Here is an 18,014-nt window from a genome sequence, read left to right on the forward strand (position 1 = left end):
CCACATTCTCCATTATTTAAAATAGTTTTGTCAGAGCAGTGTCACAGCCAGGTATCTCTGCCCCTTCTGCTACATACGGAGTGTGGCATTGGCTGAGTGCACGAAGTGTCAACATTCCACATTCTGTTTTTACTGTTGAATAAATAATCTGGGTACTTTTAATATGTGACAGGCGGAGGGCGGGGCCGGGTGGTGATTCTACACACCCGGTACCTTATCAGGCTAATCAAGCCTCCGAGAGGGATAACGGCCGACTACGGGAGGTGGTGCGAGAGAGAGAGATAGTTTACGGGAAGCTGACCGTTATGTGTGTTTGTGTCTTTTGGTTTATTTCTTCATTAAACTATTATTTATATTGTCAAAAAAAACGCTTACTCGCCTGTTCTCCGATACGCAGTAGCTTGGTCCTCGGCCACTCCTCAACCCTCTAACGGACAAAAGCCGTACCTCCCCAGGGCGGATCGGAGGCAGTCCTCCAGCCCCTGGTGGCGGTCGGCAGCGAGCCCCTCCCCGCCCCTCGGTCCAGGCGGTCAGTTAGGAGCCCCTTCTCCCCTCGCGGTCGGCAGCCATTCCTCCGCTTCCAGGTGGCCGGGCTCCTCCGTCCCCCGGCAAAGAACTTTACTACACCATATCCCTCCTCCTTCCCGGGTTTTCGCCACCAGTGTAAAGGGATATAAGGGAAAGGAGGAGGTGAGAACCGGCTTGACAATATAAATAATATTTAATGAAGAAGTAAACCAAAAGACACAAACACACACATGATGGTCAGCTTCCCGTAAACGATCTCTCTCTCCCGTAGTCGGCTTTTATCCCTCTCTCAGGCTGATAAAGGACCGGGTGTGTAGAATCACCACCCGCCCCCGCCCTCCGCCCTGTCACATAGTACAAATCTTTTTGTTTCATTTTCAGTGTTAAAAAACTACCCACACTAATTACACTACAAAATTGTGTAGAATAGTGCAGAAGTGTGTGTTTTGGGATGCACCTGGAGACTTCCATAACATCGTAAAGTCTAAACACAATTGACACAACATAATTTAATAAACAAGTCCAATCGAAGGATAGATTCTTCCGTCAAATCTTCGGCTTCAAATGCTTGTTATTTTTATAGGATTAGTTCACCCAATAATGAAAATTCTCTGATCGTTTACTCACCCTCATGTCATCCCAGATGTGTGTGACTTTCTTTCTTCAGCAGAACAAAAACAAAGATTTTTTGAAGAATATTTAAGCTCTGTTGGTCCTTTCAATGCAAGTGAATGGTGATCAGCACTTTAAAGTTCCAAAATGCACAGACAGTCGTAGTAAAACTCCATCCAGTGGTTAAATGAATTTCTTCTAAAGCTAAACAATTTGTTTTGGGTGAGAAACAGATCAAGATTTAAGTCTTTAATTGTTTACTTTCAGGCGCTCTCCGATATGCGTTCACGAGGGGACTGACGCAATACAACCAGAAGTGCAGCTTGATTTGTTAATAAGAGTAATAAGTTAATAAGCTTCATTGGTTTTGCTTTCATTCAAACATGCCAGCGCGCTTACACCACGCGAGAGGCAACATGATCCGAGTCCCATCATGGACGTGCTTTGGAGAGTGACCAGACAAGTAAACAATTATAGTGAAAAGGACTTAAAAATGTATCTGTTTCTCCCAAAGTGATCGTATCCTTTTATAATACATATGGATTACTTTTATTATGATTGTCTGTGGTGTTTGGAGCTTTAAAGGGCTGATTACCATCCACTTGCATTGTAAAGACCTATAGAGCTGAGATATTCTTCTAAGAATCTTCGTTTGTATTCTGCTGAAGAAAGAAAGTCATACACATCTAGGATGGCGTAAGGGTGAGTAAACAATCAGATCATTTAAATTTTTGCTTGAACTATCCCTTTAACGAGTGTATAGAGCAACATTTGGGTTGCTCCCAGACCACAGAAATGATGTTCACACAGGATGTGCATCATGCAAATTTATGGGTGTCAGTTTGGTGCCCAAAAGATGCCAAAGTTGGCCCGTGATTACCTTTAATTTGGCTCATCTTGTGGTATATGACAAGAGGAAAATAAGAAAAAAAGGCTGTCTTTTGTCATTGCTTTATTTAGCAGAATGCAGAGTAATGTTTTTTATATAATGAAATCATAAAGGAGGGGATGATCCGCATCAGTTCGGTGTTGTGCTCCCACGCTAAAATTATCAAATACTACAATGTAGTTAATAATAATAATAACAAAAGTAATATCTGGATGTGTTAAATTGCCTTGATATTAAATAAAATGTTATTAATGATACAATTATAATTTTAATAATAACATGAACTACTTTTGGTGTATGAATCATATCTCTGATGTTCAATGTTACTTCAACTGTTAAATGTTTATTTTTAAATTGATGTATTCATTCGGCAGAGAAGTAGCTACATTTTTAATTTTTTTATTTAATAGCCAAAATATTTGGAAATATGAGAATGAATAAAAAAAGTTTTCAGTAACAATGCACATTATGCAATGTAGAGATCATGCAATTTTGTAATTATTGAAACATGCCATTTTAAAATTGAATTGATTGTTTAAATTAAAGTATTTGACATAAAAGTATGACAGTCATTTTATAAGGTTAAAAGAAATGACCTTTGTAAAGGTAAAAAATGCCCATATGTAAGAGGGGAATTCCCCCCATTTTCAGAAATGAAATTTACGGCCTTAGTTTGTTATAATGCAACATTTACTTTCGGCCCACAACCCTCAAAGTAAGTTTTGTCCCTTCGTATGAAAAAGTCTGGGCACCTCAGGGTTGTAGTATGCAGTTGTCACTCTTGTTAATAACCAAACTTTGTGAACATAACCATATTTAGCACTCTAGAACAGGACTGATAACTGTAATCTGCTGCTATGTGTATTTTCTGTTGCATGAACATAGCCTTTGTCTGTAACTTGTTGCTCCATAGCTTAGTAATTTTTGTCACTAAACTATAGGTTGTGTGAGGAATATGATACAATATCAAAGAAAGCCCTCAGCACTCCTTCAAACACACAGGAACTTATGGAGCTTAAGGTAATACTTGACAGTTCATTCCGTAAATCTTCTCTGTTTAGTTGCTATTGAAATGGTTGAATATAAAAAGTGATTACATGTCATTTTCTGTTTGTGGCTGGTGCTTTAGGAATTAATGGTAAAGGTGGAGGCAGAGGAAATGCCTCAGCTGGAAATAAAGCTCCAGGAGTCCAAGAGCAGGTTGTGTTTCTTGGTGGATTATGTCACATTCTCCATTAGAGACATGCAGTTGAATAGCGATACCTTCCAGCGTCATGCATGCATGCCATCCATCTTTGATCAGCACCGGCAGATCATTAATGAGAAAACCGCACAATTCCAGGATGGCCTCAAGGTGTGAGAAACATTATAGTGAAAATAATTTACATTCTTAGCACTCAACACAACTGGTCAAACCAAACATGAAAACATACAATGTCATCATGGCAACAAATACACTTGGTGATGGTTCACACACACACAACAAACTTATTATGCAACAACAATTAGGGAAAAGAAGAAGGAACCTCTAAGCATGAGCTTTTGTTCTACACCTAACAACAACAGAAACATAAGAGTTATAAAATATAAAGTAAAGCGGTAATTCAAACATATGAACCAGTAAAAAATAAATCTAATTATCCCCACCCATGACAGAAGGAAAAGATGTTCACAGATGTTCAAAATGCAGTGCTAATTCCTGTAATAAGTGTGTGTTTGTGTGTGTTTAACCCTAGTTGAGGTGTGAGAGAATTGTGGAGGATTTAGAGTGCTACTCAAAGCAAGCAGAGGAGTTTGTGTCCTTTGGTGAACTTTCTGAGCTCGCCAAGTACCTGAAAAAAGCCCAGACCCTCAATTCCAAACTAGACCTGGTTATGGACAAGGTACTGTACTGTGGACAAAAATATTTTATTGTATTTCACTGCTGGGATATTTATCTGTGTAGATAAACAATCAAGAACAACCATTACTTTCTATAAACTTTCAAAAGAATGGAATGTGTAACTGAGCTCTCCCATAACTCTTGAGAGTTTGTAGTGGCAATGGTTTACTCAATTAAAAAGTTTAACCTTGGCTAATGCGCTAAAGCTAGTAGCAATCATTTTAGGGCTATGTTCAAAGCCAAGCTGAGTGCAAATAACAAAACATACAAGATTTCACACAATCTGTATTTGTCAGTTAAGTTTTAGAGTGTGGCTGAGAATGACAGCTCTTATCACTGCAATTACACAATCAAACTCATACATGTTCTTATCTATCAGATCAGTGGCTTTAATCAGGAGGAGGAGGCCTTTGGTTGGCCCGTCTCTCAGTACCCTCAGCGCAAGGCGGTTCAAGACCGCCTGCTCCCATACCTGCGCTTGTATGAGACAGCATCTGAGTTTCAGGTCCAGCACAGGGATTGGTTGCACGGGCCGCTCACAGATGTCAGCCCAGATAAATTGGAAGCGGATGTGGGTAACTATATCCGATCCCTGTACAAGCTTGAGAAAAGCTTCCAGGACATTCCCAAAGCTCTCCACATCGCAACCTGTGTGAAAACTGAAGTGGAGGCCTTTAAGGAGCACATTCCTCTAGTGCAGGTGTGCTGCGAGATATGATGTTTTTCAATTGAGCTACCTGAGAACTGTTTAGAAAGAGTTATACATCTGTGCAAATTCTTAGTTATAGAGTTATTAATCTTATTAATCTTCAAAGAAACAAATCACTGTATGATGGCAACACCTTAATATTCTGAAATTACCCCCCTTGTAAGATTTTTTATGCTAGATTTAAAAGAGTGCCCCCAAAAAAAGTCTGTCATAATTTTTTCACCCTCATGTTGTTCCAAATTTTAAATGAACTTTCTTCTGTGGAACATAAAAGATGATGTTAGGCAGTTACTATTCACTTTCATTGCATCCTTTTTACATACAATGAAAGTGAATGGTGACTGAGGCTCCACGGGGGGCCCAATCATGAGTCCAACTCCAAGTAGGTTTCCTCTGCCGATTGATATCACACCACAAGCGTTCAAGAGTGTAGATAGCTTCACACCCCATATCCCCCCTTCAAATGGAACCAAAAAAGGCATATAAGTTTGGAAAACCATGAGGGTGAGTAAATGATGACAGAATTTACATTTCTGGGTGAACTATCTGTTCAAATCATAAGTAGGCCCTTAATGAATCACTTTATTTACATTTGGTGCTCTGATTGTGGGGTCAAATCTGCCGAATTGATTTAAATATGGTAAATGTGTTAAACAGAGTTGGGAGTGCTACATTCTTATTGGTAGCTGAAAGCATTATAAAATAAACAGGGTTGGGGATATTTAGAGTTTTGTTATTTTTAATATTTATAATTTTGTGATTTTACAGAAATATGCAAAGCTGTCTAGGAAGTTCTGTGGGCATAGATTCATTGTAGACCTACTGATTAATTATGTGGATTATTTGTTTCGGCAGGTGCTATGTAACCCTGGGCTCCGTGAACGGCATTGGGAGGCCATGTCTGCAGTTGTTGGCTTCCCCCTCAAGCCCTCAGATCAGGATGCCTGTGTGGCTCAGTTTCTTCCCCTGCATCTGGAAGCTCACCTCTCTACTTTTGAAACCATCAGTGAAGCGGCCAGTAAGGAACACTTCCTTGAGAAGGCCATGGAGCGTATGGCCACTGACTGGGCAGAGATGGAGTTCACCCTCCTGCCTTATCGTGAAACCGGGACCTCCATTCTGTCCTCATTGGATGAGATCCAGATGCTGCTTGACGACCACATTGTGAAGACCCAGACAATGAGAGGCTCACCCTTCAGCAAGCCATTTGAAGCTGAGATAAGGTAAGGGTTTGCTCATGATTGTAGGCTTAAATACATTTGGGTTCAAAACTCTGTTTTCACATCAAAATTCTGGGTTGTAAAAATCTAATTTAAAGCTGAATATAGTTTTAGGATTTTGAACAATGTAAAACAAAGTTCTAACATATTTCTTAAGTGACCTTACAATTTTGCTACCCACTATATACAGTATCCAGTATCATATTTTGCCCTTCAGTATGAGCAAAAGGGCCTCCTGAGTGTATTGCACAAAGATTCAATACTTTCACACAGATGGTATATTGGCCAGAATAGCATTGTACATTTATATACACTACATGTAGGACCCTCACATTTCACATGTGAATTTAGAGGAAGCAGCTGTCTAATATACATCTATTGAATGTGAATATGCCTGTATGAACTTATCTTAGGGACTGGGAGGGTAAGCTGCTTTTGCTGCAGGAAATTCTGGATGAGTGGTTGAAGGTTCAGGGTACCTGGCTCTACCTTGAGCCTATCTTTAGTTCCCCAGACATCATGGCCCAGATGCCCGAGGAGGGACGTCGCTTTACTGCCGTGGACAAAACCTGGAGAGACACTATGAAACTAGTCAGCTTGGTAAGCCAGAAAACCCCACATATGCAACTTTTTTACAATAGAAACAAGTCTGGGTTTGTTTAATATATTACATGGCTTTTTAAAATTAAATGTCATGCAGAAAAGGTACCTATTACCATTCAGATATCATTGAAATAGGTGCCATGAAATATCACACCCTTCACTGTGACAACCATAGGCTTTGTAAACTTTGGGGGAAAAATGGACACAGGAATTTTGAAAATCTAAAGACTTTGAGGCCCTTTCTGTCTGTCAATTATTCTGCATGTTCACTGTGCAGCCTATATATGGGCAACAGGAAGCTGAGAGCATCAGTTTGACAATAATCAGTTTGTCATGTGAGATTGCTATTTTACTACCGTTTGTTTTAAATGGGTCATGAAATGCTCTTTTTTTTATAGTTTTATTATCTTCCAATGATAATGTTAATAAACATTTTTGCATTAAAACATAATTAATAATTTAGTAATATATGATCATTTAATATATGATCATATGATCAGAAACAGCCTAGTACTTCAAGAGCAAGGATCATTCCAGGCTTGTCAATTTGCCAACAGATGCTTCAGCAAATAATACAGCACTCATAGAGCAATGTTCCCCAAAGACAAATGGGAAGGATTTTGGCCATTTCACCCTCTACAGTGCACAATATAGTTAAAAGATTCAAGGAATCTGGTCAAATCTCGGAGCGTAAAGGGCAAGACAAAACACTTCTGAATACACGTGATCTCTGATCCCTCAGACATAACTGTCTTAAAAAATATATAATTCATCTGTAATGGATATTATAAACATGGGCTTGGGATTGCTTTAGTAAACCTTTGTTAATCAACACCATCCACTGCTGCATCCACAGATGCAAGTTAAGACGTTACTATGTAAAGGAGAAGCCGTACATCATCACTGTCCAGAAGCACAGCTGACTTCTCTGGGCTCGGTCTCATCTTAGATGGAAAGTAGAACAGAGGAACTGTGTTTTTTGGTCCGATGAGTCCACATTTCAAGTAGTTTTTGAAAAACACTGCCGTCGTGTTCTCCGGTCCAAAGAGGAAAAGGACCATCCAAGCTGTTATCAGCGTCAGGTCCAAAAGCCAGTGTCTGTATGGTCCAGGGGTGTGTCAGTGCCCATGGCAGGGGTAACGCGCACATCTGTGCCCGCACCATGAATGCAGACATGGTGTTAAAAAAAAATAAATACACTTATACAAAAGACACTTATATTCAAGAGACATTCTCTGAAAGCAAGTCTAAATATTTTACATGTTGCTTATAATGTAAATGTATCTTGTTTCAAGAATTTTTCAATATTTTTAAATGGAAAACAATACATCAGGACAATACATCAAGTGTTTTTAATTGCCCCATCTTTCAGTAGCAGGTTCTTTGCAAAGCTTGACTCGTTTTATGACTGGTTCACAAGCAATCCATGCTGACATACGCTGAAGACGCATCCACATACATATATAGTCCAAAGCACGGTGTAATCTTATTGAAGCATTGCAATGACATTCAGCAGAGCTTGCATGACTAAATATAGGTATGTGCTTCTTTATGACATTAAAAACACCAAGACATTACTTTTGATGTGGCATTTCTGTCATAAACAGTGTTATATCGAAACTGGAGACCTGGGACCTCATGTATAAAACTCTGCTTCGATATCTTCCTTAAAGTGTGCATACGCACAAAAGTCAGATTTTGCGTACACACAAAAAATTCAGATTTATAAACCCGTACGTATGTCAGAACCTGCATATATTTCCCTTAATGAATCCCAGCTAGCGGAAGATTGTGCATACATGCATGTGATTTATTCCCCACCCTGTCTCCTCCCCAAAATATCCATAATATATGGAGTGTACAACACCTGTTTTTACTATGCTTATCCTCATCTGCATACAATTATCAAATGCATTTCACCATCCAGACATGTGATTACTTTACGGTACGAGAAACTGTATTATAAGGGATAAGACTGTAAATGTCACATGTGCCCAACGGTTAGATGCTGCACCATGAAGAATGATTATTTATTTAGATATGAACTTGTTTACAAAGAATATATCTTGAATATCCCTTGGCAAAATGTTTTTATCTTTGCAGACATAAATATAACCAAGGCAATTTTGCTTGTCAGAAAACCTTCTAAAATGTTTTAAGGGTGTTTTTATTGAGAAGTTCAATATTTTGTTCTGGAAACAATATGAAAATGACTAAAATTCTTGTGCAGCATTGTCTGATATCATCGGATTACTAAGATTTTATATTGAACTGGTATTTTAATAAAAAAACTAAACAACTGAACGGCAAATGCACTTTTCATCATCAAACTAGAATGGGGGTTTCATTGCGATGAGGGTCGGGATGAAGTGGAGCAGGCAGCACGTTTGATGTGCATTGCTGTACCTGTTTGCAGCTGTACAATACTGTTTCTGATCAGACTACTGAATGTGGCCAGCAGTGCCTTATAGCTTATAGTCTTATAGCTACTGTCCGTTTTACCGAGCCGTTTCATGCCACTCAGAGTCAAGTATGCATGGCATTACAGATAAACTTTATTCAAATGCTATAGCCTACTTACCTCAGTACATCATTGTAATAGAACAGAAAATATCTCAAACGAAGAAATCTTCGCTGTCATTTTAGTTACAGTATGTTCCCTCTCTATGATGACATGGGAAAGTTCTCCAAACACAGCGCATCCCAAACCAATATTTCCCTATTACAGCTTATATTTGAATGCCTTTTCAGTTAGTTAAATAAAAATAATTTAGCCTACTATTGGCTTGATAACGATTACTTCTGTTTCAAGTGCTTAACTACATACTTTTTTATTCTAAATGTGAAATGAAATGAATTAAATGTGTTTATAATCAGACAGTTCAGTTCATTATTTGTCCAGCTGGAGTCGCCTATTCACACACACCAGTAAAAGAGTGTGTACTCATAGTCAAGAGTGTCCGTATGGTGTGCACATATGTCGGACATTATTTGGAAATCACGATATGTGCTTGGTAAATTGTCTACGCACATTTCAATGCCAATTTTGTGCGTACGCAACGTTTATACATCAGGCCCCTGGAGAATGAGCTTTCTAATGATAATATAAAGATTAAATACAAATTTTAAGTATGATAAAAGTGCATACCTTCTTTTTGCTAGTTAGGCCAAGCTCATTTTTAGGGTGGCAGCTGCCACCCCATACCTTCTGGGGAGGACCGGCACTGGTCATAGATAAGCTCAGTAATAACCCTAAACAAAGACAAAATCAGAATATCTTTCTGCATGTTTCTGCATGTTTCTTTAATGTTAAATTATGCACTCAATTAAAGCAATTCAGTTAAATAATGACGGACACTGGTGCTTAATCAAACCGTAAAAAGACTGCAATATCAGAATGTCCACTAGGTGTCTCTCTTCATCCATGGTATACACAAGGCTGTCTGCCTCTTCCAGATTGTATTTACTCTTTTCCAATGTGTTTCGTGCTTTCAACATTTGACAGAAAAGGAGATAAACATTCTGTAATTGAATTCAAACTTTGGGTTTATTTGAGGATGTTTTCCTTTTTGAATAATTCCTAAACTTCTCCATAATTTCTGTCCCACATTATAAGCCATAAACGGCTGCTCTCTGAAAAGCAAATATATTATTTCAGTTGGAAGGCAGGTGCTCTTGCCTGTTGCTGCGTTAGTGAAGCTTGTTTGATGAATAGCCGTAAATAAAGAAATACTTGAAAGAGATGCTTATAGTAACAGTATGTGGAGAAAATATTGGTGGATGCAGTTTTTGGCCTAAAGCCCATGTTTTTTTGTTTTTTTTGCTTTATACACTAGTAGGGGGCTGAACAAATATGAAGCTGTTCTGAGTCCTGAGGCATTTCTTTACAAGGCTAAATGAAAGAGCACATTCATGAGGAAAACGTGATCAGTAACTGTGAATATCAGGATGTGTTTAGCAGCCCACCTGGATATTTCTACACCCTGTGAAAGGAAGCAAATTATTTTTTTAAATACTATTCAGGCACATTCTGGCAGCACTCACCATTCCACTCCAATGTAATTCAATGTGATTGAGAAAGAATAATTAATACAGTAATTTGCATAAAACATCCCCTCTCTTTCATTACAGCTATACAGCGGCATCGTTTTATGTTTTAAAAAGGTTATTTTGAGTAGGTTTTGCTTATTAACAACCCCTCATTACTCCCTTTCAGTGTCTGTCAGAAAACTCAGGCTTTTTTTTTTGTCATTCAAAAGTGATCGTTAAACTTCAGTCTCCTCGTGAGTGCTTCAAGTCTAGTCACCGTTGGTAATAGAAAATCAACAGATATCCGAAATGGGGAAAAAGCAATTATTATCTGTTTACAGGTGACCAGCATCTGTGAGGGGTGAATGGGAGGGGGTGGGGTATCCAATTGTTTCCTCTTTCTCTAATAAAGGACATGGCCTTCATACAACGTTTGAAAATCAGAAAGTGATAGACAGGATGATTTTTCCTTTTAGGAAATACCTTTATATATGAGTTGTTTTGTGAAAGGATTGAAATATGACTACTGCTTCCACTACTGCTGGTTTGCACTAGCCCTCTTTTCATCCTTTGATTTGTCTGAACTCTGAGAGCAGCAAATTACAATGAGTATTATGTTATATCATTACCTATGATTTTAAAGTTAAGAAAGGATTGTTGAGCATCTTTACTGCAGCTGAATTTGAAAACATCTCACTGAGTATGGAGGCTTCATTTAGCACAGCATTTAGCATTTTATTAAGCACAGCTATGGTACACAATACTGAACTATAAAATTGATAATGCAGCCAAGGACAAATTATGTGAAACAGAAATGATTAGTTCACCTCTGGAATATTCTTGTCTGAGTCGTTCGTTCTTTTGTCTGTTTTTGGCTGTCACGTGACAAAACAACGAACGACTGGGACCAGAAGACTGGATAGGTGTGAACTAATAATGTATTTTTCCTGTGTGAGCAATGCATAGCGTATACAGCTGTCACGTGACAAAAGAACGAACGACTCGGACCAAAAGAGTTGAAAGGTGAACCAAGCATTTCTGTTTCCTGTACAGTGCCTATGCGGTTTTCACATAACAAACGAATGGAGGTTGCGCAATGCACATGTGCGGCCAACACAAAATGAATTCATCATTCTCTGAGACTACTCGCTCTTCTGAGTCACATAAAATATTTGTTCAAAATTAATGAATCGTTCATGAACGACCCATCACTAGTTTGTGCTATAGACATGAATGATACATCAAATCATGCAGCTTGTTGAGGCAAGGTGTGGTATTACTTTTCTAAGCGAACAGACTTATGATGGAAAAATCCTATAGAATTAAATTGAAGGAGGGACCAGTGTCCAGTTGCATAAAGCACCTGAAATGAGATTTCCCTAAAGTTTTCCTTAAAATGAATGGTGTTGCAGAAAACAACCCTTACATTTTACTTATGAGTATTTATTGGTAAAACGTCATAATCCCCTACAATTTCCCATAGATGTTAATTTTTCCCTTAAGTATCACAGCTAACACCTCAAATTCACTCCACTACTCACTATTAAATGTGTTTTCCTGAAGTGGACACTCACCGGCCATTAAAGCAGAATCCTCCATGAATTGCTCCGTATGATTAACTGAAGACGTAATTTAATTCACACAGAAAACACACACACACACACACACACACACACACACACACACACACACATGTTGTGTTTCCATGTTTTATGGGGACTTTCCATAGACATAATGGTTTTTATACTGTACAAACTTTATATTCTATCCCCTAAACCTAACCCTACCCCTAAACCTAACCCTCACAGAAAACTTTCTGCATTTTTACATTTTCAAAAAACATAATTTAGTATGATTTATAAGCTGTTTTCCTCATGGGGACCGACAAAATGTCCCCACAAGGTCAAAAATTTCGGGTTTTACTATCCTTATGGGGACATTTGGTCCCCACAAAGTGATAAATACACGCTCACACACACACACACACACACACACACACACACAGTTTTTAAATATATTGATTTTGAGGATTGTACCTGAGAAACAAATTAAAATTAGCCGTGTAACCTCCAGAAAATGAGTTTATGCAGTAATCTGCCGTAATCACAAACAACTTTCATTTGTGATGAGAAAAGTAACAATTGCCATGTGACAATGCCGTTTACGTGCTAATTTGTAAGAGGTCAGACAATAATTTACATATCAATAATGATACCGAGAAACTTTATTAGTCACTAAAATGAAAAAAAGTGTTCTTTGTGTTAAAATTGCACAAATATTATATTATAGATCAGTGGTAGGGACATGACGAACGTGTCCATGGTAACAGTAGAATTTTATTGCGGTAAAAACCTGGCTCACGGTAGTAAAACCCTTAATGGTTTTCTTCACCTAAGAGAAGTGTCAAAACGGTTATACAGTATGCAACACCCTCAAGTCATTCCCTTGGTTAAGGGGAAATAACACCTTAAGTGTTACACTTAAGGGAAAAAATTAAGGTGCTTTATGCAACTGGGCACAGAGCCATATCTTGGGACCAGAATATCATTGAGATTTAGGGATGGGCTCTTTTTTGGCTTGAGCCAGTAAGCAACCACTTAGAAGACCTTTGCAAACACCCACTCAAAGTTCGTAGGGCAAATTTTGGATGGGCAAGCACCCCTAACATTTTCTTCTGCAAATGTTGAAATTAGGTAATCTATACCTACTGTACCTACCTAACTGTGCAAAAGTTGAAAAATATTCCATTGTCATATTAAATTGAACACGTGTGGTAAACTCTGCATTACATTGTGTTGTGTTCCTCTTTTAGGATAAGCATGTCCTGGCAGTGGTGGCCATTGAAAAGATGCTAGACAAGATGAAAAACAGCAACGACTTGCTGGAACTCATTCTGAAAGGTCTGAACGAATACCTGGAGAAGAAAAGACTCTATTTCCCCCGCTTCTTCTTCTTGTCCAATGATGAGCTGCTAGAGATCCTCTCCGAGACTAAAGATCCAACAAGGTACTCAGGCTGTATGAGCCAAATGTGCACAAAGTTCTGCAGGAGTTCCTTGAGCTATAAAAAGTGTCCGAATTTCTGTGGGCTTTGTTCAGGCAATCTCGCCAGTAGTCTTACTGTGGTGTGAATTAATCTCACACTTTCTCTGCATTCTTTCTTATCCATGTTCATTCTTTCTCCTTGGGAAATAGGCTTAGGAGAGACATTTCTGGAAAAAGTGTGATTTATAGATTTTGAGGGCTTCTATTTCCAATATTCTTTCTGTTTGGGATTTGCGTAGTTGATAGATTGCATACTTCTGCTAAATTGGATGACTGCATGTCGGAAAGAAATACGATAGATTTGTCTGTTTTTGATCAATTATTCAAAAAACCATAAGGTGATGCAAGTTTTGGTAAATCTTTGATGTGTAGTGCTGCTTCTTTTTTTGAATTTTCAGGAAGAACGCACAGCCCTCAATTAGTGGAAATGTATAAAGAAATGTTACTGTATTGTCATGCTCCTCTGAAATATAACTTGGAGATGTTCTTCTTATCATTTAGCTACACTGATGTGAAATCACTGATGTTTATTTTTATTCGTTTTGGATATCAATATAGCTACCAATTGTTTCCAAATTCCCATGGATTCATAGGGTTTAGAACACACAGGAATTTCCTTCTCGATGAAGCATCTACATTAGGCTAGATGTAATTTACTATAACATGAAATAAGAAAAAATCACTCTGTGTAGCTTTAATCTCAAGTCTTTCATATTTATTAATAGATATTATGTTCTCACATAGCCTAGTTTGCCCTGTTTCCCTGGGCACATCCAACAGATGTTATTTCTGCCTAACCAATGCTGCCTACCTCAAAGGAGACAAGGAAGGACAAATGAAAAGCATTTTAGCTTGACCTCATTTTTAACCCCTTAAAATCCACTATTTACAGGGAATGTAATTATAGAGCTTTTTCTTCTTCCTATGACACACTGCTCTCCTTTCTCTGATGTGGCTTCCATGATGTATTAGCACATCATGTCTTATTTCACCCCAGATATTTCTTTATTAATGAACATGAGTGTAAGTGCTAAGGCTTTTGGTCTTTTACATCTTATAATGCAGAGGCATGGGTCACTAAAAAGAGATAGGGAGGAAGTTGGGTTAATAGGGTCACTACTAACTCCACAAAGCTAGTCTCTATTAGCTGTCTCTGGAACATATTGTCTTTTACCATATCACATATAAAGTGTATATGAATACTCTTCCAATGGAAAATAACAGATTTATGCATTCAGTCTTGTAAAATGAATCTGTCACTATGTAATTACAGCTACTCGCACATAGTATGAGTGTTATTGGTGACACATAATTATGGAATGATATTCCGGACATTATTCAAAAGGAACTGCAAATTGTATTTGCAATTGCGTTTTCAATTTGTGGACACATAAAATGTGACATAATCCAAACGCAATTGCAAATCACGCATTACCGTTTGCATTTTCGTTTAAGCGAACGCACAGTGACTGCCAAATTTCAAATGGAAAAGCAAAGTCCGTTTGCAACTGTGTTTCCCATATCTTAAGAGTTTTGGCCCTGTCATATTTAAATAGCAATTTCAATTACCACATCTGCTTTTTCACTTTCTCAGCGTCGCGTATGTAGCCAGCCAAAACTCAAATGGAATACTAATTCCCTTAGTATTTCCATTTCCGATGCCTTACACGGAAACCTGTCAATCAGGGTCAAGGGTGGGATTATGCTATGGGACGTGTTTGTCTTGGGAAGTGACGTCACTCACAGTCGACGGTCAAGAGGTGATGCCCTGAACAGATGCCGGTTTATCAAATCAAATCAAATCAAATCACTTTATTGTCACACTACCATGTACACAAGTGCAACAGTAGGTGAAATTCTTGTGTGCAGTTCCGAGCAACATAGCAGTCATGACAGTGACGAGACATATACCAATTACAGTAAACAACATACTTACACAAAACAATTTACAAATCAAATGTACACATACTTACACAACACAATAATTATATGCAATGTACAGTAAACAATACACACAATATACAATACAATAAGTAGGAGTATATGAAATATATATATATATATATCTATGAAGTAGTATATTGAGGAGAATATGTTGACAGTCCAGTGTGAGATTATAGATGAATAAAGTGCAGTGCTAATTATTGATCGTGATAGACTGTGAGTGACGTCACTTCCCAAGACAAACACGCCCCATAGCATAATCCCACCCTTGACCCTGATTGACAGGTTTCCGTGTAAGGCATCAGAAATGGAATTACTAAGGGAATTAGTATTCCATTTGAGTTTTGGCTGGCTACATACGTGACGCTGAGAAAGTGAAAAAGCAGATGTGGTAATTGAAATTGCTATTTAAATATGACAGGGCCAAAACTCTTAAGATATGGGAAACACAGTTGCAAACGGACTTTGCTTTTCCATTTGAAATTTGGCAGTCACTGTGCGTTCGCTTAAACGAATTTGCAAACGGTAATGCGCGATTTGCAATTGCGTTTGGATTATGTCACATTTTATGCGTCCACAAATTGAAAATGCAATTGCAAATACAATTTGCAATTCCTTTTGAATAATGTCCGGAATATCATTCCATACATAATCATAGTGTAAATGGTAAATGTGTCAAAAGCCTTAACTTCATGATGTAATATTTCAGGGTACAACCCCACTTCAAGAAGTGCTTTGAGGGTATTGCTAGCGTAGTGTTCACTGATGTGTTGGACATCACTCATATGAAGAGCAGTGAAGGAGAGGTGGTGGAGTTGCTGGATATCATCTCTACTTCTAAAGCTCGAGGGCAGGTGGAAAAATGGCTCCTGGAGCTGGAGAATGGAATGCTCCTCTCCATACACAAGGTACAGAAATGTGTAACCTCTCCCTGAGTCTGTGAACTCCTGAACAGCAGTATGAAACCAGTGATTGAATACAGTTTAGTTTTGTCTGGCTTCTTCTTGTCAACTTTCATTTGAAAAACTGCTGTTCTATTAATAGATCATTTACACAGGTAATTACAATGACAAGTTTTGAAAAATAAAATGTTTTATAGGGATGCACCGGTACCACTTTTTCACTACTGAGCCGATTCTGATATCTGAACTCTCTGTATCTGGCGATACCTATCCCGATCTGATACCAGTGTTTTGTTCTATATCAGTTTATAATATCTATACCTCACTGATTAGTGGAACTTATTAGGGGTACTCTTTTATATGAAAAGAATCACAAACCTTTAACTTCTCATTAATTCAATATAAATGTTTAGCCTTTTGAGAAAAACGTTATTGTTAACTAGTCTACTGGATAATGCAGCAGCAAACTTAAAGGTGCTTTAAGTGAACTTCCATGTGACCGAGCTGTTGAATTAGACATGCCCCCTTTTTTCAAAACACCACCCTCCAAATATAGCGTTGAGCAGTGTGTCTTCTCGCAGTTGTCAAACACAAAAGTAGCAAAATAGTGCCCTCAACTAACAACTTTAGTGAATCTGAATATGACATTAAACTAATGTCCCGCTTCAACTACTACACTATGAGAACATGCAAAATGATTGACGGGCAGAAAGCACATCAAAGTCCTCTGATTGGTTAATCAAAGAATGTAATTCAGAATGTTTAATTACACTAAAAGTCTTCAGTAGAAAAGATGACCTTTCTCTTTGCACACATTTATTTTCAACTTGTATTTGGATTCAGATCTCTTTTTTGTTTACTTCAGTTGTAATAGGATAAGTCCACTTTTCATTTACACAATTATTTTTTGAAACCCAGTCAACCTAAATATTGTTGTAATTTGTAAACAAATAATAATAATTAATGTTATAGCTATTATAATTATAAATATTTTTATTATTTATAAACTTTTGAATTGTATTATACATTAGTAACATATACTGTATATAGCCGTGCCTCCTTAACTTAATCCATGGCCTCTTACTTTGGCAAAAAACTAGCAGAGTGTGTATATGTACCCTTGTTCACAGTAGTTTAATACGCTTCTTATAAAAATTATGGTGAAATGCTACTCCGGTGCCGTTCCCAATATAAGCTATAAGCAAATATAACTATCAAGCACCTATACGCTCACATATCACACACCACTCTGAGAACTGAAAACAGCTGCCCATAGCCCCATGTGTGCTATGAGTCTGTCAACAGAGCAGCTCACATTCACTGAAACGCACTATACATGCATATTATACAGTATACTGTAAATGCTTATTAAACTGAGCCTTTTGCAATTCACAAAGCTATAGTTTCTCTTCAAGAGACTTGAGTCATATGGACTACTTTAATGGTGCTTTTATTGTTTTTTTGACATTAAAGTCCATGATTAACACAGCATTTGTTTTGGAGAGGGGTCATCAGACCGATACCCGATCCAGTTAAAAAAGTCAGTATCGTAGCCGATACCAATCCAGGTATCAGATCAGTGCATCCCTAGTTTTTGATAAAGTTAATGAGTCAATGACTTACAGGACCTGTAAAAAATATATATATTTTTG

At 37.9% G+C, this 18,014-nt stretch overlaps 1 protein-coding gene across 1 annotated transcript in view; it reads left to right on the forward strand.

The window, feature by feature from the left end:
- The window catches only part of dnah7 (dynein, axonemal, heavy chain 7), a 111,663-nt gene that overhangs the window by 7,192 nt on the left and 86,457 nt on the right, over positions 1 to 18,014 (forward strand). Inside the window, exons 14-21 of the mRNA XM_052142623.1 lie at positions 2,971 to 3,049; positions 3,159 to 3,383; positions 3,766 to 3,912; positions 4,291 to 4,611; positions 5,476 to 5,843; positions 6,254 to 6,440; positions 13,285 to 13,478; positions 16,170 to 16,368. Of these exons, the coding sequence (XP_051998583.1) occupies positions 2,971 to 3,049; positions 3,159 to 3,383; positions 3,766 to 3,912; positions 4,291 to 4,611; positions 5,476 to 5,843; positions 6,254 to 6,440; positions 13,285 to 13,478; positions 16,170 to 16,368 (1,720 nt within the window). The remainder of the gene's footprint in view (positions 1 to 2,970; positions 3,050 to 3,158; positions 3,384 to 3,765; positions 3,913 to 4,290; positions 4,612 to 5,475; positions 5,844 to 6,253; positions 6,441 to 13,284; positions 13,479 to 16,169; positions 16,369 to 18,014) is intronic.

This window comes from Xyrauchen texanus, chromosome 14 (genome assembly GCF_025860055.1).
Source record: "Xyrauchen texanus isolate HMW12.3.18 chromosome 14, RBS_HiC_50CHRs, whole genome shotgun sequence".
NCBI lineage: Eukaryota > Metazoa > Chordata > Actinopteri > Cypriniformes > Catostomidae > Xyrauchen > Xyrauchen texanus.